This window comes from Salmo salar, chromosome ssa17 (genome assembly GCF_905237065.1).
Source record: "Salmo salar chromosome ssa17, Ssal_v3.1, whole genome shotgun sequence".
Taxonomy (NCBI): Eukaryota; Metazoa; Chordata; class Actinopteri; order Salmoniformes; family Salmonidae; genus Salmo; species Salmo salar.
The window spans coordinates 14,775,207-14,798,315 of record NC_059458.1 but is presented as its reverse complement, the minus strand read 5'-3'; the positions used below and the strand labels follow the sequence as shown (position 1 = coordinate 14,798,315).

Sequence of the window (23,109 nt, the reverse complement as noted above, 5' to 3'; positions counted from 1 at the left end):
GATCTACCCCCTACATTTATATATTTTTTTATTCGCATTATTCTCAATGGAGGCCATTCATCTTTTTTCTGAACCACATATATGTTCCCCCCTCCATGTGCTGTAATATCTGCCCAGGGCAGTTCCTGTCGCCCTGTCTGCTGCAGCCATGACGGTCCGGAGGCCAGGTCTAGCATGATTAACACCCAGCCGGCCCCACTTCCACTATAGACACCACACTGACTGACTGCTGAATCCCACAGCCAGAGAGGACGGATGGTGAACTCACCACCAGCAGTTGAAGCAGAGGGATGTTGCATATCCTTCCGCATATGGACACGACGGCATGGTCCCTGAGTTGACTCATACTGTTCCTTCGGTGTACCCTGTACTGTTTCTCTCTCTCCGGTCCCTCTCCCTCTCGCTGTCTTCTTGACGTGCCTCCCTTCCAAAACGCTTGCCACACCTGTGGCGAATGTGATGCCGGAATCCGAAATGATGATGCAGGAAGCCCTGTATTCCCTCTGTCCTTCCTTGGCGGCACACAGCTCTTCCTCTCCTCATCCTCTCCTCCTCCTAGGCACAGCAGCACATACGCTCTTCTGCTGCTTGTCAATATTTAACTCGTTTGTCAAGTTGGATTAAATCACCTGTTCAGGATCCCCTGGTTTCTGCCGCCGTTGTTGGAGTGTGGCATTGTGTGTGTGGGTGCTTGCTTGCGTGGGTGTGTGTGTGTGTGTCTTGTCCAGGCTGGTCACAAGAAAGAGCCGTCGATTTCGTTTGATAAGGTCCCGAGGACATCGATGCCCTGTCAGGGTGTGTGTGAGCAAGGACATCCAACACATCAACAGACTAGCCCTCCTGAAACCCCCAAACCCTCTCCTCCTATCTCTCAGCTCTCTGCCGCTCCATCTGTCTACTGAGCAGTGGCTTCTCCTGTGTGTTTACAGCAGCAGGAGGTTGAAATGAGCATCGTGGAGGCGAGGAGAGCCGACTGGCAGAGCAAGAGAGCCACGACCAATGTAAGGGCTCACTGACATTCGTCTCCAGAAGATTCTCCTAGTCAGTCAGAACTAGTCGGTCTCACAGTTAAGCAGTGCAAATGGAAAGGTAAAAACCTACTGACACTCGCTGCAGCACACAGAGAGAGTAGAGAGGAAGTCTCAGTCGAGCAATGACAATTACGGTGGCCACAGATATTTACAGTAGCACTTTCTATGAATATGTGCATGATAAATGCACTTATAATTAGGGCCGGGATGATACCAGTATGCCAATATTTCTTCCATGGCATAAAATGAAAACAAGAAGCAGCCCAAACTCTTCGGTCCTTTAAAAACCCGCTGTATGTAAAATATTGTGTGCTGTAGCTCGGAAAATAAATAAATGTGACTCTGGATGACGTCATAATGTTGTTTGTTTACAACAAAGGGTCTGTTTTCCTAAAGAAGTTAAATCCACTTTGTGTTTTGTTTCCTTCCCACGATACTAATGAATATTGCGATACTGGGATCATCGCAGCCCAACTTATAATGCATTATGGTGAGGTTATTCACGTATCACCACAGTAAAATACATAGGTTTTTAAGTGTAGATAGTATCATTAGATCTAAGGACAATCAGAAGATAGCATAATTTAACATATTCACATACTACATCGTTTTCCTTTGGGTTGCAAAATGCAGGTAATTCCACAGATTTTCCAGAAATCCCAGTTGGAAGATTTCTGTATTTAGGGGGGTATGAGCAGGAGATCCAGGAATCCCCCCAACTGAGATTTCTGGAAAACTTGAGAATTTGTCCTTTTTTTATCCCTATTTCAAATAGACAAAAGCAACCAAGATGTTCTGTAACACTGACCTATTTTTCACAGGTTTTCTTCCAGAAGAGTCAAAAGGAAGAGAGTTGAGTTCCACCTCCACCTCCAGGTCCCAGTCCTCTAGGTATTATAGTGAGTGGAAAATGACATCACAGCTCACACTAAAGATTACAAACATGTCACATCAGGTGCCTGGGCAAGCCACTTGGAGTAGAGTGAAGTTACCCCTCGATACTGATCTTGAGTCCGTTTTGCATTTCCCCCACAAATGGTTAAGGTTAGGATCGGAGGAGGGGAAACTGATCCTACTTGATCTGTACTTAGGCGAAACTTCACCCCAAGAGGCCAAGCCTCTTAGAGGCATTTATGACAGAATGTCTTTATAGTTGTTGAGCAGGTTAGGGTGCGCTCTGTTGTAATTGTACATCAAAGGGCCTGTCGTATCCGTAAATCTAATCTAGGTGACTAATCGTTTTCTCATCATGTGTTGATGATGCATAATGAATCACACATAGTCTACATTTCGTTGGATTGCATCACAGCTTTAGTCACCTTTTAATTATGTAATCAATTGCATAAACTACTTCAACTTTGACAATTCAGTTTCTAACAATAAGCTTCAAGTAAATTAATTGAAAGTAATATCGGTAGTTCTACTACAGGATGAGACACCTGTAAATTGAATTTACAATAAAATTGTAAGATGATGCCAAAATACATGCACATTTTTTTTACTCCTATTGCTCAATAACCAACATATAACTTGTTTGGTAAAAATTCCTATATTGTTCAATGACCAACCTAACTTTTTTAATTTTCTTTACAAGGGGTCGCCAGGTGCCGTCATGCCCTGACCTTAGAGATCCTTATTATTCTCTATGTTTGGTTAGGTCAGGGTGTGACTCTGGTGGGAAAGTCTATGTTTTCTATCTCTTTGTTTTTGGCCGAATGTGGTTCCCAATCAGAGGCAGCTGTCTATCGTTGTCTCTGATTGGGGATCATATATACGTTGTCATTTTCCTTTTGGGTTTTGTGGGATCTTGTTTTCTGTTTAGTGTTTGTGCCTGACAGAACTGTGCGCTTTCATTTTCGCCTTTTGGTATTTTGTTTTAGCATTTTGTAAATAAAAGAATCATGAACACTTTCCACGCTGCGCTTTGGTCTACTCTTCCTACCACCAACGAGAGCCGTTACAGAAGATCCCACCAAAAACGGACCAAGCAGTGTGGCCAGGATGAGTGGACATGGGAGGAAATCCTGAATGGAGAAGGGCCCTGGATGCGGACTGGAGAGTATCGCCGTCCAAGGGAGGAGATGGAGGCAGCAAGAGAGGAACGGCGACGATACGAGGAATTAGAACAACAACGGAAGCCCGAGAGGTAGCTCCCCCCAACATTTTTGGGGGGACACACGGGGAGATTGGCGGAGTCAGGGTTTAGACCTGAGCCAACTCCCCGTGCATACCGTGGGGAGCGTGTGACCGGTCAGGCACCGTGTTGTGCGATGATGCGCACTGTATCTCCAGTGTGCATTCACAGCCCGGTGCGCTCGTTGCCGGCTCCCCGCATTTGCCGGGCTAGAGTGGGCATTCAGCCAGGACGGGTGGTCCCGGCTCAGCGCTCCTGGTCTCCAGTACGCCTCCTCGGTCCAGGATATCCTGCGCCGGCTCCACGCACTGTGTCGCCAGTATGCCTTCACAGCCCAGTGCGTGCTGTGCTGCCCCCCGCACTTGCCGGGCTAAAGTGAGCATCCAGCCAGGACGGGTTGTGCCAGCTCTACGCTCCAGACCTCCAGTGCGCCTCCACGGCCCAGTATATCCTGTGCCTGCTCTGCGCATCCGGCCTCCTGTGCGTCTCTCCAGCCTGGTACACCCTGTGCCTGATCCATGCACCCGGCCTCCAGTATGTCTCTCCAGCCTGGTACGCTCTGTGCCTGCACCACGCACCCAGCCTCCAGTGCGTCTCCCCAGGCTGGTACGCCCTGTGCTGGCTCCACGCACCAAGCCTCCAGTGATGATCCATGGCACGGAGCCTGCAGTGATGATCCATGGCCCGGAGCCTGCAGAGATGATCCATGGCCCGGAGCCTGCAGCGATGATCCGTGGCCCGGAGCCTGCAGCGATGATCCGTGGCACGGAGCCTCCAGCGATGATCGGTGGCACGGAGCCTCCAGCGATGATCCGTGGCACGGAGCCTCCAGCGATGATCCGTGGCACGGAGCCTCCAGCGATGATCCGTGGCACGGAGCCTCCAGCGATGATCCGTGGCACGGAGCCTCCAGCGAAGATCCGTGGCACGGAGCCTCCAGCGAAGACCTTTTGGTATTTTGTTTTAGTGTTTTGTGAATAAAAGAATCATGAACACTTTCCACACTGCACTTTGGTCTACTCATCCTACCACCAACAAGAGCCGTTACAGGTGCATGGAAGTTCTTCTCATCTTCTCTGGGACACCTGAAAGTCTCTCACACTACAGGCCAAACCAGTAAGGTATGTCGACAGACACATGACACTGTTTCCCCATTCACACCCTAATAGCTTTCACAATATTCTGTACTCAAACAATGGCCCCTCAAATTCTTCTCCGATGTCTACCACATCAGTTAAAACCAAAATCATTCTGACAATATAATAAAAACAGTATCTGTCAAACTAAACCAAACGAAGACTGGTTCCTTCAGTGTTTTCAAGTGGCTTTTGCATTTATTTACTCAGTAGTCGGGCTAATGTCGGAAAATGTAGATATTTCCTGGACTGAGGGGAAATTATTTATGGAAAGTAGATCCTTCCAGAACTTGCGCTATACACCAAGCCAGGGTGTATTTAAACAGTAGTCTTCTCGTAAAACATGAAACCCCTCTAGGGATTTGTCGAAAGGGAATTACCTCATTGTGTTCTTCAGAAAAGTATACATTTTTAAACGTAGATTTAGAAAGATCATCGCATGCTCAGCGGGGCAACTTCCTGCATGCAGAAATCAACAAAAACAAAATTCATATCTGACAATTTGAGCCCTCCCTTGAGGCATACTGACATATTGGATGGAGGCTAATAGTGGCAGTCTTGACAGATTGATGTTGTTGTCAATTTCTGTGAGCAGGAAGTTGCCCTGCTGTGCATGATGATGTCATATCCGGGGCGGCAGGGTAGCCTAGTGGTTAGAGTGTTGGACTAGTAACTGAAAGGTTGCAAGTTCAAATCCCTGAGCTGACAAGGTACAAATCTGTCGTTCTGCCCCTGAACAGACAGTTAACCCACTGTTCCTAGGCCGTCATTGAAGTAAGAATTTGTTTTTCTTAACTGACTTGCCTAGTTAAATAAAGATATTCCTGACTGTACCTTTAAATCTTCTGCGATCAATAAATCAATCAGTCCATCCAAATCTCCAGATGGGGTGTGGTTAATGAATCCTGAACATTTGGGACTGAGAGAGTTCACAGACTACAGGTCATAACTTGGTTTGGAGACTGATAAGGATGTGATTTCACCCTCACACCCACCCAGCCGGTCTCCCTCTCTGTTGCCCTTCCCTAGTTCAGTGTTCCTGGGCAGGGCAGTCTGGCCTCCCTCGATCCCTGCTAGTCCCAGCTGCATGTTGAAAGGGTGGGCATCCCCTCTTCCCCTCACTGACAGATGCAGTGTGGAGGCCCCTCCACCCTTCACCACTCCCCCAAGGCCCAGGCTCTAATCCGCCACATTCAATCCTGTTAGCTGCCCCTCTGCCAATCTCTGCCTCATTCACTCCCAGGCCCCTGAACTACACTCTGCCAATAAGCCCTGATCTTGGATCAGTGATCCACAGCTCCACACACCATAATAATAATAATAAACCCCCAAAGACACAGCACTGCCATTTCCATGTGGGCGTGGTTAACAGCTACGGACAAAACACATGCAGCAATGTCGACTGCCAGGATGGACCACTTCCTAGTAGGACAATGATTATCTGCACGTTTGGCTTTTCACACAGGGAATCACAGGGAAGAGGATTCACACGTTTCTATTGTTTCTACCAGTTAGTTGACTGGGGTAGTTCATTGTTTTACGTTAACGTGGTGCACTAAGATTTTGAAAAAAAATGCCCATAGAAATATAATTACTAGTCACTCTATTTCTATCCTATTGCCGTGTCATCATCTTCAGCTGCCCATTGGGAATACAATGGGCCTGAATCTGAAGACATTGATTATAGTAGAGCAGTTTCTTTCAGCCTGTGGTTAAACCTAAAAATAGTTGAGTCCCTCGGGCCTTTAAAACAAATAGCTGTGAACGGCTATCCTGTTCCCTGGGCTCTTGGCTCTTTCAGGAAGAGTGACACAGAGAATAGATGTGTGTGTGTGTGTGTGTGTGTGTGTGTGTGTGTGTGTGTGTGTGTGTGTGTGTGTGTGTGTGTGTGTGTGTGTGTGTGTGTGTGTGTGTGTGTGTGTGTGTGTTTTAGCACGGTGTTGTGTGCACCAATGTTTGAATATGCACGCGGCCACGCAACCACTTTCATCTAGGGCATGATGGGTAAAGAAGAGAAAGTCCCATAATTGGAGGCCCTCTTGACTCAACAGGGCAACAAAGGGCCATCTTATAGAATGGGGGGGGGAACTGATGTTCAATTACACATGCTGGGCTCTTGGCTCTTTTTTTCCTCGGTACTGTAGCTTCGAAGCTACCGAGGAGAGGACAAACTCAGTGTCCTCTTTACAAAGATGTAACTTCTCTTCTCCAACGTCCCAAATCCCAAACCAACTCTAGTGGTTGACCTACAGAGACTGAGAGGCCTATTTTGTCCCTTTGAATGCATCTTGTCTTTGATTTCGCCGACATAATAACCGATAGTCTCATGGATGGTTAAATAAGAGGTTTGACAGCGACAGAACTCTACATTTAGTGGAGAAATAGTGGTTTTCAGGATCATTACTGAGGCATGTGTAACACAGATAACTTACGACACGGGTCAGAGAATTCAGCAAACATTAGAACATAGCAGCAGCAGGAGAGAGAGAGAGAGAGAGAGAAAGAGAGAGAGGAGAAAAAGAAAAAGAGAAAAAGAGAGAGTTCTCCTGCCTAGCAGAACATAAACAGGTCAACTGAAATGTTTTCCTCATCATCTACCAGAGCGAACGCAGAAAAATAACTGTTACTGCTCATGGATTGCTTGCCTATTTATTAGAGATCATTTACCAGAAACGCAAGCAACAAATAGCAGGCCAGGGTTCTCCACAAACCTACAGTATACAGTCACATGTGGCTCTTACAATTAGTTAAAGTGGAATGCTTTAGTGAAGAGCAATGCCACTCATTGCTTTGTCTACTGTAGCTGTATCCACATGTCATGTTTGTATGGGCTAATCAACTTGAAAATCATGAGATATAGTATGATGTCTCAAACGCCCAACAAGGTATCGTTCCCTAGAACGATTTCATTATACCATGTTTTCCCAGACATGTTGTGAGTAGGAAATATAATCTAATATGTGTATTAAATACCAAATAGATGTTATACAGAATGTGATTAACAAGTCCATATGGAATTCATAATTGCAGGAAATAAAACTAGAGGAAAGTTTCATTATGTCTCAGGGGCTAGACGAATCTCATTAAGGTCGGAAAACTAGACGAGTGGCCAGTAGCACCATCAAAACGACCACGGTAGCGATTAAACCGGTTTTATGAGCAAACAGGAGGCCGAGCGCCTGACTACTCTTACCCACAGGATAAGGTGATTATGGGGGATACCACTTGGTTGGAACTCAGCTCTGGGGAATCGTGATCCAACATCCAAGGCTGTAATCATTTGTCTCTAGCCCCATGAGAGCCAACTCCACCAAGGCAGTTCCCATGAGACAAGAGGTTGGGGGTAAACCTCTTTACAACCCTTTAGCTCTCAGCCAGAGTAAGAGCCAGAGTGGCCCCGCGTTCTGCCTGGTTCCCACACCACACAGATACTCCTGTGGGTCGCGCCAGGTATGAGCGGTATGTCCCTGCAACTAAGAGAGGCTTTCATGGAGAAAGAGGCTGGGAGGTTGGGGCACCCCTTCCGGGAGAAGTTCATTTAAAACACACACGGGGGGGGTGGAGAACCCTGATCACTTCTCTCCATCATGACTGTTTGACACGTCATAGTCACCCTAAGCCACCTTCAAACAGTGTGTGGACTGTGGAGACATCCCCTTTAGATTTCTACATGCTGTTCTACCATAGTCTAGCGTGAGAACCGGCCTCTGACCACAGTGGATTTCGTCACTGGATTTCTACACTGTTGTAACTCTCAGTTACACACAGTCGTTTGAGCCATAAGATGTGATATTGGACTGCATAGTAATGTAAGAGCCCAATCCCCTTAACAAGCATGTCTCTGCCAGTACACAGTAGTTGCTACCCAGCTCCGTGTTTTATGTATATGTCTCTACTTGGCATTGTGGTACCTGACTGTAATATGGCTATGGTGAAAAAACAGGCTTTACCAACCAGACTCCATGCTGGCTTATCTTCCAATTCATTTGCACTTAAATGACGCATAAACCCAACTAATTTGTCTGTTTTGGAGATATGCTCCCATTTCTGGATTGTTTTATTGCTCTGTCTCCAGCCAATGTGGAGTAGGTCTATGAAACAACACGTAGGCTCTGGATAACAACAATGGAACAAAACGAGCACATCAACTATATTATATGAGGAAAGGCTCCCCAGAACCAGGAGCCTGACAACTGCCCTGAAACCAGACGTGGGTTCGGATAGTATTTGTTACCTTTCAAATACGTCATCTGCACTTGACTGAGCTTGCCTGGTGCACATGGAACCAATGGAATAGTACCAAAAGTGCAAGGTGCAAACCCTGCTCAAACGGCACTCTAGAAAGGCTCAATTAAACATTCAAAGAAAACAAATACTATGTGAACCCAGCTCTGCCCAGAAACACAACACAGAGACAAACAGTAAAGTACTCCCACATGCTGTTTATTCAGCAACAATTCACAGCGAACCAGTGAGCGTTTAATCAGCAACGTGAAACACTTGACTATTAACCTCTCCAGGTGGAGTATTTTCAATGTTCTTTTTTTGTCAATTATCTCTAAGCATGAATGCACAGCTGCACGGATCAAATGCAATATTGGATGGAAATAGGGAGAGGTTGCAGAAAGAACGGTAGTCTGAGCTGCTTACTCACTTTAGGGTGTGTTGATGCGTTTGACCGTATGATGTATTGGTTGTTTCATGTCTGATTTATCAACACACCCATTCTTCTCTTGATACTTCCTGATACATTGTCGTACGGCATGGGCCTGATGCCACAGACGGAAAGACAGTTCCAAAATGCTGATACATTTCACGAAATTCCCAGTTTGCATCCCAACTAGGCTTTCTGGAAAACTGGGAATTTTGAAAAAGTTACTAGAATTCTGCAACTCAAATAGACAAAAACCTATACAATTTCACAAATGGAAACCCACCCCGTAGCTTTGAAGGGCCAGTCTGCAGTTCAAACAACAACAACAAAGCGGTCACCCTAACCTCATGATGCAGGTACATAAGTTATTTCAAATGGATGTACCAATCCCAGATTGTAGGACTGGCCTCATCCATGGTGCACGCATGGCTAACATGTACTAACATGTACTAACATGTACTATGAGAAGTGACAGGGCATGAGGACTCTGATGGGGCTGGATTCTGACCTATATTAGGGCTAATCGCTGGGCTGTGGGCAGGCAGAGGCAGCAGACACAGAAGGGCATCATTCAGATACAATATACTGCATCACTGCATAATTGCATGACTAAGAGCAGTCTCATCTGCAGCAGGCAGACTTTTAAATGATAAAAATACATATACACAGAGAATCCACCCAGCAACACAGATCTCTTATGTAATGTAAGGCAGAGAGTGCCCTAGTTAGGCTACAGCTCGCCCTACGCCCTTCCTTTAGAGACATAACCCTGCATGGGGTTATTAAATGGTTAAACCCAAATGACTTCCTGTATGAAGTCTATTGGAGTTAATTGGATCAATAAAGCCGAATATCTTCTTTCATATGTACAGTAGGTACTATTCCACTGGACAGTAGTGAATCTTTATACCAGCAGATTAACTTAACCAACACTATCCTTCAATTACATGTTGCTTATGAACAGAAACGCATAATACGTACGTCACATATGTCATTTGTAATACAGTAAAGATTCAGTCTATACCTTTCAAACAGCTTTGACCCAGAATGGTCCATGTGTCTATTGGCTATTTCCCCAAACACAAGCTTCATTGTGGATGAAACATATGTCGAGTTACTACCATCTCTCAATATATCCTATAAATCACCCAAAACAGAGATGGATGCCTCTTTTTGTGAGCCAGGGGTCATGCAATCCATCCAGTGAAGAATAGATTAGGTCAATATTTAGCCACAGCTCCTCCTTAGATATGGTGTTTTGACTCTAGAAGGTTTTGAGATGTGTCTTGGTTGAGAAGTTTGGCCTACTGGCCTTACACAGCAGATGTGTGGGTCTTGTGCAGGAACCCCAAGGTAATGCTTTAAGGGTATACATATCTCAATCAACAGTGGGAAAAACAAGAAGTGCATCAATGGAACTTCTAACTAAATATCATTTCACCAAATGTAAACCTTTAGATGTGTTATTATCTTAACAAAACCTTATTGGTAACAGCAAAAATACCAACGGCAAACATGTTAACAAACATTGTCAAAGTACTTTGCATATCCCAACAAAGGGACCCGACAAAGAGAATGCTTTCAAATCTACTGGCGGACAATGTGTTGAACAATTACACAAAATGCCTGTATTCATAGATACCCATTGTCTAACCAGTGACCAGATACAGGTACATTCTGATTCGAGCTGGAAACTGGAACAAGAATGCTGGGCCTGTCGCCAGACGGAATGTCAGAAATGGCCTTTCTTGTTTTCGCAGATGCCTGGGAAAATAAATGTATCGGGAAGCTCATATCCTCTCAGGAAAGGGAGTGTTTACAGGCTTTAGTGAGTTTCTCTGCCAGGGCCACGAGGGCTCTGGGACCCTAGCTGGGATCCTCCACATCACTCCTCACCAGGGCAGGCCAGAGCCAGACATGTCCCATCATAGTGCCACATCCCCTGGGTAACGACTCAGCTCGCTGGCCCCATTCCGCCACTAGCTCCACGCTAGCCCTCAGACATGTCCCATCATAGTGCCACATCCCCTGGGTAACGACTCAGCTCGCTGGCCCCATTCCGCCACTAGCTCCACGCTAGCCCTCTACTCCACATCACTCCTCACCAGGGCAGGCCAGAGCCAGACATGTCCCATCATAGTGCCACATCCCCTGGGTAACGACTCAGCTCGCTGGCCCCATTCCGCCACTAGCTCCACGCTAGCCCTCAGACATGTCCCATCATAGTGCCACATCCTACATAGAAAGTGTTACCGACAGTTCTTATACCAGCTGGAGTATATAGGGGCAGAATGTTGTTCTGTTGCCCTAGGAGAGGAGCAGAAGGAGGGCTAGCGTGGAGCTAGTGGCGGAATGGGGCCAGCGAGCTGAGTCGTTACCCAGGGGATGTGGCACTATGATGGGACATGTCTGAGGGCTAGCGTGGAGCTAGTGGCGGAATGGGGCCAGCGAGCTGAGTCGTTACCCAGGGGATGTGGCACTATGATGGGACATGTCTGGCTCTGGCCTGCCCTGGTGAGGAGTGATGTGGAGGATCACAGGGCTCCTTCTGCTCCTCTCCTAGGGCAACAGAACAACATTCTGCCCCTATATACTCCAGCTGGTATAAGAACTGTCGGTAACACTTTCTATGTCACCAATATCTTTAATGCATTACAAACCCTCACAATGAGTCATAATGCAGCGTCAATTTTGAGATGTACACACATAATAACTCATAATGCTCTATAGACAACATATGTTAGTGTTACGGAAATGTCTGGGAACTAGCACGGTAGATGACGCGATTGTGCCTATAAGTCTACAAGTCTAATAGTCATAATATGATTCATGTGTCCACTATAAAACAACCGCATCTAGCTCAAGCTGTCCCTTGAGAGAGAAAGAGACAGCGCATGCATGACTAAATGAACAGACAAATATTGTTGAATGGTACAGCGTATGGTTAATATGGCTCCAGTATCAGCCTAAGACAGTGAACCAGGCCAACACGTGTCTAATGAAAGCAATAAACACCATATCACCAAATCTTCAAACGGTAATTGCACCGCCTGTTATCACATAGGGTGTCATAAACAAGGCGCAATAATCAGGCACGTGATGTCCCTCTGAAGTGCTTCGAGGGTATGATCATATCATGGCGAAGGAAAAAGCGAACCCTTTTTCAGCATAATTTCATGACCACCATTTATTCAACCTCTTAGATGTGAATTAGATACTTTTTGATTTCATTCTCTTATGAAAATGACTTAAAACCAATCATTTCTGCGTCACATATTTCTGATACACGTAAACCTCGTTCCCACTAGGGAGGACGTCCAATCAAAAATGCATATTTTGACCAATGGGTCAAATATGTAAATTGCGTAGATACTCCTCTGGGAAAACCAATGGGCCAACCCTCATGTCTCTATCGTAATCCGATCAAAGGCTATTGGGGTTTTTACCCTTGTAGGATGGCCAAGATTAAGGGTAACTAAATCAATGGAGGCCAGATGATAAAAGTGCCGAAAAAAATCTGCAAAATAGCAGTACGTCAGCTTGGCTGGATGCCGTGAGAGAACTAAGGCAAACTGACAGGCTCACCGTTGAACTCTCATCTTTCTTCTTGAATCCGAAGGACATAAAACAATATAGAGGTAAGATAGATATCAATTTTGAGACATGACATGTAGTATTTTCATATTTTAGTACATGGCTTTTCATATTAATGGGAAATTCCTGTTCTTTTTTTGAAGATTTCTCCGAAAAACAAGCGTATCTCTGTGAAAATGTCAGAGCACTGAGCATACCGCAAGCTTTTTTTATCTTCAACGCCTTTTACATTTAATTCAGCTCGTGTCATGAACCAACTCCGCACAATACCACCACAACATGTTGCTGTGAGTAGCGACACTGCTCTGACAACAGAGTTCGTCGCTTATTGTCGGATGTATCCGACATTTTGGATAAAATGTTAATGATATAGTAAAGAAAGACCTGACTGAATGATTCAGAACATGAAGAATATTGTGGTCCAATGTATTTTAGAACATAAGGAAGTGAAATTTCATAACCAACTCTGGGCAGAGTGGGTGGACACCCTAGACTAGGGCTAAACCAAGCCAAGTTATGGCAGGTTGTACTGTGCTGGCCTGGTTAAACATCCACCATAGTTGCTGGAACCATGCTGGAAAGAACAATGTGAAAACAAAAAGAAGGGCTTAATCGAGACCTACCACCACAGACAGACGTGCTTGTACTTGACATTCCAAAGGAGCACTTAATACCGGGTTCACCTTGAGTTAACCCTGACAAAAACAAGTTTCCACTCTCCAGTCTTGAGTGTCGCTCTAGACACCGGGGGACAGATAAGCCTGTCAATCACATCGACACAAACACAGCCAGAGGAGGCTGCTTTTTCTCAAACCGTCTGACAGGGTATGTTTAGTGTACCAGATCTGGGTTCAAAGCCAAGTAGTAGCTGTTTTGTTTTAAATACTTTAGCTGCACTTGATTGAGTTAACCTCAATGGAACCAATGGAGTAGTCCCAAAAGTGAAACTGCAAATCCCGCCCATCTGGCACTCTGAACGCAGGTCTGGTTTGTACTTTTCTCTGACCTGTGTGAGCTGTAGTGAAGGAGAGAGAAAGAGACAGGTACACAGAGGCACAGAGAGAGACGGAGACACAGAGAGAAATGGAGACACAAAGAGACATGGAGATAGAGAGAGAGACGGAGACACAGAGAGACCGAGACACAGAGGGAGACAGAGACACATAAAGGGACATAGCGAGAAAGAGACACAGAGAGAGAGACAGACACAGAGAGAGACGGAGACAGAGAGAGACAGAGACAAAGAGAGAGACAGAGACAAAGAGAGAGACAGAGACAGAGAGAGACAGAGACAGAGAGAGACAGAGACAGAGACAAAGAGAGAGACAAAGAGAGAGACAGAGACACCGAAAGAGACAGAGAGAGGGAGACACAGAGAGATACAGACACAGAGAGAAACAGATACACATAAAGGAACATAGAGAGAGAGAGACACAGACAGAGAGAGACACAGAGAGAGACAGAGACCTGTACCCCCGCACATTGACTCGGAATTGGTACCCCCTGTATATAGCCTCGTTATTGTTATTTTATTGTGTTATAAATATTCCCTATATGTATATTATTTCATTTTTAATTTTTACTTTTGTTTATTTAGTAAATATTTCTATTTAGTAAAACTCTATTTCTTGAACTGCATTGTTGGTTAAGGCCTTGTAAGTAAGCATTTCACAGTAAGGTCCACATCTGTTGTATTCGGCACATGTGACAAATAACATTTGATTTGATTTGATTTGACACAGAGCGAGCCAGAGAGAGAGACAGAGAGAGCAAGACACAGAGAGAGAGATAGACATATAGAGAGAGAAAATTAGACAGACACAGAGAGAGACAGAGACACAGAGAGAGACAGAGACACAGAGAGAGACAGAGAGACAGAGAGAGACAGAGACACAGAGAGAGAGGAGCTTTCCCCTTTAGCTTACCACCAAGCTGCTGTCCAGCGACAGTCTCTTCAGCTGCTCCCTCCTCTCCAGGTGTCTGTTCATGGTCCTCCTCTTCCACTGCAGCCTGCCGCCACGGCCCAGGGAGCCACTGTGGGAGGGGAGGGGTGGGGAGAAGAGGGGAGAAGCCAAAGATCACTCTTTTGTACAGGAGAGACACTACCCTTGGTCCTCCCAGTTGGGTTCTGGGTACATCAGTAGTGAGGCTGCAGTACGTTAGTAGAGCTCAGAGTCCATGTTATATTTTGCGTCTTTGAAGCTGAGAAGGCGGCACCGCCACGCTCCCTCTCTCTCTCTCTCCTTCTCTCTCTACCTCACCCTTTCTATCTCTCCCTCCTCTTTCCTGGCTTCCCGCCCTATCTCTCTATTTTTCCTTACCGCTTCTCTCGCTCTGTTATTGTTGTGCTGCCCGCCTGCTCGCCCTGCGAACCTGATAGCAACCGGAAGTGTTGGAGAGAGGGAGGGGGAGAGCCTCACTCTGCTGATCATCCCTGAGTTGATATGTTTTCTGCCCCCCTCCCTCCCTTCTCCTACTCCATGTTTTCATAGGCTTCTCCAAACAGAGCTGGGAACCAGCGCGACCGGGCCAGTGGAGGCTAAGGGAGAAGATAAACACTTCACTTCACGCATACTACTCCTCTACAAAGAGCTCTGTGCCTCCGCTCAGCCCTGCCACAGAGTAAGCACAGAACCTCCTCATCAGTAAAGCGCCCGGGTCAAAGGTCGAATAGTGACCGCCAAGGGTCAGGGACCTTCTGTCATGACCGCTGTATAGTATGTAATGTATGGATTCTGTGTGTGTGTGTGTGTGTGTGTGTGTGTGTGTGTGTGTGTGTGTGTGTGTGTGTGTGTGTGTGTGTGTGTGTGTGTGTGTGTGTGTGTGTGCGTGCGTGTGTGTGTGCGTGCGTGCGTGCGTGCGTGCGTGCGTGCGTGCGTGCTTGTGTAATTATGGTATGTTACGTATTCTATGAGTCACTTCAAAAGAGAAAATCTCTCTTTTGATTCAACAGCAAATTACACTTGAGTCTGTGTAAATAGCTTTGGGTACTGACTACAATTAATCTCTTTTAATGCTGAATTATTCCATGTTTACTTGCCTTGCAGACTGTCTTCTAACCACATCCCCCTGGTCCCAAGGCCCTCTGTCTCTGGCTTGTCTGTTCCACCCGGTCTGAGACTTCAATGGCTTGACCACACCTGTCAGTCAGTATGCTACTGACATCAAAATGCTACGCTACATCCACTGTCAATCTCTCACATCCAAAAGTTACATCTAAACGTGGAAGGAAGGGGCTTGATCAACGACAGGACAGGACTTCCTGCAGGCTTACTCTGGTTGTGCCACCACCACAGACGGTTCCTGTTCTTCTTCATCTCTCCCTGATGACCCTACATTCAGTCGTTTTGACGTCAATCAAACCTGGGTTCAAATACTATTTGAAATCATTTCAAATACTTTAGCTGGATTCCATTGAGCTTTCCTGGAGCAAAGCAACCAATAGAATTGTCACAAAACTACAAAACCTGCCCCATCTGGCAGGCTAAAACAAATGCCCAAAGTAGCTGAAATTATTCAAATAGTATTTGAACCCAGGTCTGATTCCGATGTGTGCCAGGAAATTACGTTCAGCTGTAATTCTCATTCCATGTTAAGATTACATTTCAGTTAGTGCCTTCTCTCTAAAGATTAGACTGGATGTAAAGCCCCCACGCTTCCTGCGGACGCCCAGATAGGGATTGTGGGTAATCGAGAGCAAATGATTCAAATGGATTAACGTTTGAACTTGACTGCCCTGACTCGAAAAACATAATAGATTAACCAGTCAAATGCAATGACACCGTTTCGCTTGAAGGTAGGGGAGGGGAGTCAGGAAAATAGAACCAGAGAATACATTTACGCTGAGCAGGGAGAGCCTCTAATGCAGCTTATGCCCAGTCTTCAATGAAATGAATGAGGGCATTTCACGCTCTGTTAAAGTTACTCTGCTAGTGTAGCAGGTCTGTAAGGTTGTATAGAAACAGGTGGTCGGTAGGAGGTTGTAAAGCTTAACCAAACACATTTGGAGTCAGATATGAGAATGGGAAAAGGTAGGGAAACATGATAACGTACAATGACAAAACTAATGGTTGAATAAAGCAAATGACTCTCAATCTTGGATAAACAGCTTCTGACATGGTCAAGTTCAGAGAAATATGTGCAACTGGCCAAAAGCAAAGGAGAGAAAATGCACGAGGCAGGACGTATGTTTGTAGACCAGTGTTCGACATCCCCGGCCGAACACTGAAAATACTACAATAACATGTGTCTATGTAAATGCGTCACGTGATATTTTACAAAAACTTCAGATTCAAAGGTCCGTGGTAACGTCAATGAAAAGGCCAAGCGGTTGGAAATGTCCCCAATGGAGCTCAGGGATATTATTTCATACAATTACAATGCCAAGAATCGTGGGTTCGATTCCCGCTAGGGCCACCCATATGTAATAGGTATGCATGCAAGACTGTAAGTCGCTTTGGATAGAAGGTTCTGCTAAATGGCATTTATTATTATATTATAATCGTATGTAAGAGAGGTGGTTCAGCGAACATACACTTGTGTGATGAGTAACCTTTTTGGTGTGATTAGCACATTTGGGATAGTCCTGAAGAATTGGTTATAGACTTCAGCTCAGAGGGATAACACAGTCCTGAGACCAAGGTTTGATACCCAGTCTATCCCATATGCTGTAGAAGCTGATGGAGTCTCACCAGTCTGTTTATTGGTCAAGGGAACTCAGCAGCATAAATAGGCCATAGAATACTAGGAACAGATTATGCCTGTGATGATCTCTGGCCCAGGCTATCATCCTGAAATATAATCCCACAGGGACCTCCCTATCCTCATCTCCCTATCTCCTCACACACAACAGCCCCTCCTTTCTCTAAATGATTTACACCAAACCTAATTACCACTATGTAAAAGCAGTCTTCTGTTGGGGGCGGCACAGTGACAACAAAGAGAGACACGTCTATGGCCATATTACACGCTCGTCCCAGCCAGTAAGACAGTAAGTCAGCCAGCCAGCAAGTCAGCCGGGTGGAATGGATGCAATCAAAGGTCCATGGACAATCCTGACATCTGGGAGTCTTTGTGTACACCCCTAATTAGATGCCAGGGTAGAGGTGGAGGCGGCTCTGAGGGTTATGGAGGGGGAAACCACTCTTTTTAACATCTGCTGAGGGAGAAACTAGGGAGGGGGGTGCATTTGGGGTTGCACAGGGGTGGACTAGAGAGGTGAGACGGAGGGAGGGCTGGCTGGCTGAGGATAATGAGAAAAGAAAATAGCATTATGATCACTTATACACAATTGTAATAAGGTATACATCACTTAAATTATATATGCACTGTGATAGGTTATTGTTCTGTGGATGCACTGATCCATCAACAGATGTAGGATCCACCCTCCCGGGTGGCGCAGTAGTCTAAGGCCCTGCATCACAGTGCTAGCTGTGCCACCAGAGATTCTGGGTTCGAGCCCAGGCTCTGTCGCAGCCGGCACGACTGGGAGGCCCATGGGGCGGTGCGCAATTGGCCCAGCGTCGTCTGGGTTAGGGAGGGTTTGGCCGGCAGGGATATCCTTGTCTCATTGTGCACTAGCAACTCCTGTGGTGGGCTGGGCGCAGTGCATGCTGACCAGATTGCCAGGTGTACGGTGTTTCCTCTGATGGCTGGCTTCCGGGTTGGAAGAAGCAGTGCGGCTTGGTTGGGTAAGAAGGCCAGCATCCCAGGGTCGCCTCTGCACTGTTGACGTTGAGACTGGTGTTTCGCAGGTACTATTTAATGAAGCTGCCAATTGAGGACTTGTGAGGCGTCTGTTTCTCAAACTAGATACTAATGTACTTGTCCTCTTGCTCACTTGTGCACAGGGGGCCTCCCACTCCTCTTTCTAATCTGGTTAGAGCCAGTTTGCGCTGTTCTTTGAAGGGAGTAGTACACAGAATTGTACGAGAGCTTCAGTTTCTTTGCCAATTTCTTGCATGGAATAGCCTTCATTTCTCAGAACAAGAATAGACTGACGAGTTTCAGAAGAAAGTTCTTTGTTTCTGGCCATTTTGAGCCTGATGACTCACAAGTGTGTGTCAGAGACAGTGCTGCCCTTTGTACCCATATAGTTAAACATTCACCCACTCTTATTCCCATTTCTCCACTAAGCAAAGAACCGTACACCAATAAGGGCGCTTTATAGAGGGATCGATCAAACAGAGATATCAATTGGTTGTTGTCGTTTGAACTTTAAACCCCAAACTATTTCTATTGGAGGAACAAACGTTTTGGCTACAAATGATTGCACCCACAATCACCATTACATTTTGCCATTTCCTCTGAGCTGAATACAAGTGAACGTCTGAAAGATGTTTGGTGTTGTGTGTTGCCAGTTGAACATTATTGGTCAAAACACATCACGAAACAGAATGACCGACTCGGTCGGCAAACACCATCTGGTCTCTCAGTGCCATGTAAATTCTCAGAGAGAATGATTCCAGACATAGGTTCTGTTGCATGAGTTTTCAATTAGCACCTTCATCTATCACATAATGCAATGAAAACAAGAGGAAAATGTACTCTCAAGTCGAAAGAAAAACCCAATTTTGGGTGTGTCCTAAATAGCACTATATAGGGAATATGGTGCCATTTTGGACGCAGCCTGGATCAATACCTCCCCCCCAAAAAAAGAACAATGAGCTTGCCAGGAAGTGTCTGTCAGCCTGGGATGGATAGCGATGGTTGACATTGATTGGAGCACCGGCCCTTGCCCCGGGACCCTATTTATATTGTGTGTGTGTTTGAATGGAGGAGGGCTATAAAGGAAAGGGGGTCAGGCTGGAACCTGGAACCACCCCCCAGCCAAGGCCTCGTTTTGTGAATGATTCATCCAGATTGCTCAGGCAGGGTGCAGAATGAATGGGGAGGATAATTATACATTGGAGATTTGAGAGAGAGGAGTCTAGGCTACCTCCTAATTCCCAGATAGCTATTACTTTTCAATCATTGAGAGGTGGGGGGGTAAGCATGATGTGAATGTGAGGGTATAGAAAGAGAGAGATTGCTTTGGTAATGTTAACATATATTTCCCATGCCAATAAAGCCCTTAAATTGAAATTGAATTGAGAGAGAAACAGAGAGAGAGAGAAACAGAGAGAGAGAGACACAGAGAGAGAGAGAGACACAGAGAGAGAGAGAGAGAGAGAGAGAGAGAGAGAGAGAGAGAGAGAGAGAGAGAGAGAGAGAGAGAGAAAGAGAGAATGACGCACAGAGGAAGAGAGCGAGCGAGAGGGAGAGAGAGAGTCACAGAGCGAGGGAGGGAGAGAGAGAGAGAGAGCAAGCGAGAGGGAGGGAGCGAGTGGGAGAGAGAGAGCGAGAGAGAGAGAGAGAGCGAGAGAGAGCGAGAGAGAGAAGGAGGGAGAGAGAGTGAGCAGGAGGGAGAGAGAGAGAGAGAGAGAGAGAGAGAGAGCAAGAGAGAGAGAGAGAGAGAGAGAGAGAGAGAGCGAGGTCCATCTGTGTGGCAGGCTAGCAGCACAGATGGCGTATGATGATCAGTCCCCTATGTCCTCAACCTCCTGTCTCTTTAGCTTGGGTAGTGCACTACTACTGACCAGGGGCTTTGGTCAAAAGTAGTACACCACCTGAGGAATAGGGTGCCATTTGGGACAAGGTCTGTGGTACACAGACAGACAGACAGACAGACAGACAGACAGACAGACAGACAGACAGACAGACAGACAGACAGACAGACAGACAGACAGACAGACAGACAGACAGACAGACAGACAGACAGACAGACATCATGGTATTAGAGATAAGTACAAAAAGTTACATTAACTCCAAGATTAAACACTTATGTAATTTTAGTTTGATAAAAGATGTACGTCATTGCTCTCTACAAAATCTGCCAACCACTAGCTTCCAAGGGCCCTGGTCAAAAGTACTGTTGTGCACTGTCCTGTAAATGGAATAGGGTGTGATTTTGGACACTCACAATGTGTTTACTCCCTGCTGCTGCCCTTCTGTATCACCGTACTGCTTTAACGTGCTGTTGTGGGGGTGAAGCTTTAACTGGGTTATAGCTACGGCCTTTCTCAGCAAGGTGTTAAATGGTAAAGGTCAAAAGGTACAAGCGCTTTGAAATTGTCTACAGGCTGATATGTGTAACAAATTGGCAAAGGATGTATGTGAGACCTTTGAATGTGCATGCGTGTGTATGTGTGGGGGGGATTGTTGCGTGTGTGTGTGTGTGTGTGTGTGTGTGTGTGTGTGTGTGTGTGTGTGTGTGTGTGTGTGTGTGTGTGTGTGTGTGTGTGTGTGTGTGTGTGTGTGTGTGTGTGTGTGTGTGTGTGTGTGTGTGTGTGTGTGTGTCTCCACAAGGCCAGGAGGATTGGATATGGAAAAACAAACAGAGCTAGGCCAGGGCCAATGAGACAGCTGAGGGTGACAGACAGCAGAGACAGAGAGCTGAGTGAGGAACAACAGGTTGTATACAAAGCAGAGCTCCCTATAGGGTCTAGTTAACACATAGGGAGTGTAGGGAGGAATTAACTGGAGAAGACAGGAAGTGTCATCAAACAACTTGTCACGTGATTAAGGTGTTCCACAGTGTTGATTTATACACACCCACACATTCTGTAAATACATATGCTATATACACACACACACACACACACACACACACACACACACACACACACACACACACACACACACACACACACACACACACACACAGCTGTGTGAGATACAGGATGGGTGTGAGGCATTTAGCAAATCATGTGCTACGTGTGAGCTCACTCCTAAGAGATGAACAGACAGACATTTGTTACATTCCGATCTGCATTCTATCGAGTGTGTTTTTATTACAACCCTCGCCCGACGCCCTTTCTAACACTTCGTAAGTCGGCTCAAAATGTTACATCTAACGTAGCTAACCCTACTTGTAGGGGGGAAGAATTGTTCATGTTGTGTTGCCTTTCAACAGGTTGAATATGGGAGTGTTGCTGTGCTGTAGATGTCTCAGCCAGAGACACACACGTGACACATCTCAAATGAAATATGCTTGCTCTGTTAAGAAAAAGCCTGGGAGCATCTGGCAAAATGAATTGACATTTTTTTTGCTCTGCGCTCATGTCACGTGCAATAAAACATTAACTGCAAATACTGCATTAAACATGACATAGGGACACAATCTACTGTAACTACACTGATAGAAACTTAATTGAATTCTAATGAATATCCTTCATTTCTGCGACAGTGACACAAGACTTCAAACTCACAAACTCATTGCTTGTCTATGAAAGAAAACGTGTTATGTCACTGCGCCACTGCACAAAAGTTCATTAGGGTTGCTCAGGTTTCAACTTTTTATCAAAACAATGAGCATAATGTCATCATGTAGCTCATCAGGGATTCGATGCTGCAGAAACACATTTTCCTCCACCGATCGCACCCCAAACAGGCCCTTAGGAAGACCTTATTACATCCTGAAACAAATCAGATGGGTTTCCTGCCTTAGGGCCAGCGCTGGGTTCAAATAGTGCTCGAAATCATTTCAAATGCTTTAGCCGGTGCTTGATGACATTTCCTGATGCAATAGAACCAACAGAAAAGTCCCACCCACCACCTCGCACTCCAGGCAAATGCTCCAAGTGTTTGAACAATTTTAATAGGATTTGAACCCAGGTCTGCTTGGGACATTCAATCACAATGTCCAGCATGTGTAGCCTAGCCCTAGCTGCCCTGCTGACAGGAACATGACTGGGCTGCGGTCTGTCTCTCTCGTCACGGCAGCTGGTTAGGAAAAGAAACAGAAAAACACTAAAGTCCAAAGGGACACTGCATGCATCTCACCAAGCTGAGAGAGCACAGGAATCTTCCAAGCCTTGTCTAAATGAATACATAAGTTATGTCTGCTGGGTATGTGTGTAAGCAGTTTGATCCTGACCAGTTTGCATCTCTCTCTCGCTCTCTAAATCTCTAAAGGTAGTGAGCACACAGACAGATACACATTTGACGGTTGAGAAACAGCCTTGTGTTTTAATGGGATTGACTGTCCATATTCTTACTGAATCTCACTTCAAAGCAAATGCAAATTATCGCCCCGAGACAACTCTTAGAAAGCAAGTTTGAACCCAACCAATTACCCATGGCCCTGTGTGTCCGCGTCAATGTGTGTCAGAAAACGAGCACGCATCTATAACTTACATCTTGCCTGGCAAATCCTCTGCTTCACTCAACAGGTTGGCAGCAGCCTCTGATAAGTCTGCATCAGACATTGTAACATGGAATTCCCTTTGGAAGTGGCTGAAAACATGCTCCTTTTGTAAATTCCCAGTGAGGAGCAGTAGTAGCAGGGGAGGCACTGAGCTAACACACACTCACTCTAGCTTGCCAGACTGGTGCTCTGCAAACACCCTGCTACTTGTAACGAGGGAGGGGGGAGGGAGGAGGGGGAGGGAGGAGGGGGCGGTGTGGGTGAGAAGAAGTTCCACATTACATCATGTGCAGCTGTTGACAGGCCAGTGTTTATTAACTAACTGTCAAGAGCCATGGGATCTGTTGCTGCAGGATTCACACCCCGGCTTGCCA

The 23,109-nt window shown here is 45.9% G+C and overlaps 1 protein-coding gene across 7 annotated transcripts in view; it reads right to left on the bottom strand.

Moving 5' to 3' along the window:
* Positions 1–22,908, bottom strand: part of LOC106575258 (nck-associated protein 5) — a 160,628-nt gene extending 137,720 nt beyond the window's left edge. For 4 of the 7 annotated variants that reach the window (XR_006759981.1, XM_014151657.2, XM_014151665.2 and 1 more), the window contains exons 1-2: positions 22,726–22,902; positions 14,475–14,583 (exon numbers count right to left, since the gene is read on the bottom strand). Coding sequence is in view for 4 of the 7 variants with exons in the window: in XM_014151657.2 (XP_014007132.2) it covers positions 14,475–14,583; positions 22,726–22,796 (180 nt within the window). In the remaining 3 variants the exon portion in view is untranslated. Of the gene's footprint in view, positions 1–1,839; positions 2,119–14,474; positions 14,584–22,725 lie in introns of those variants that run through there. The other 3 variants (XM_014151655.2, XM_014151656.2, XM_014151662.2) reach the window with 3 other exon arrangements.
* Positions 22,909–23,109: the final 201 nt, after the last annotated feature.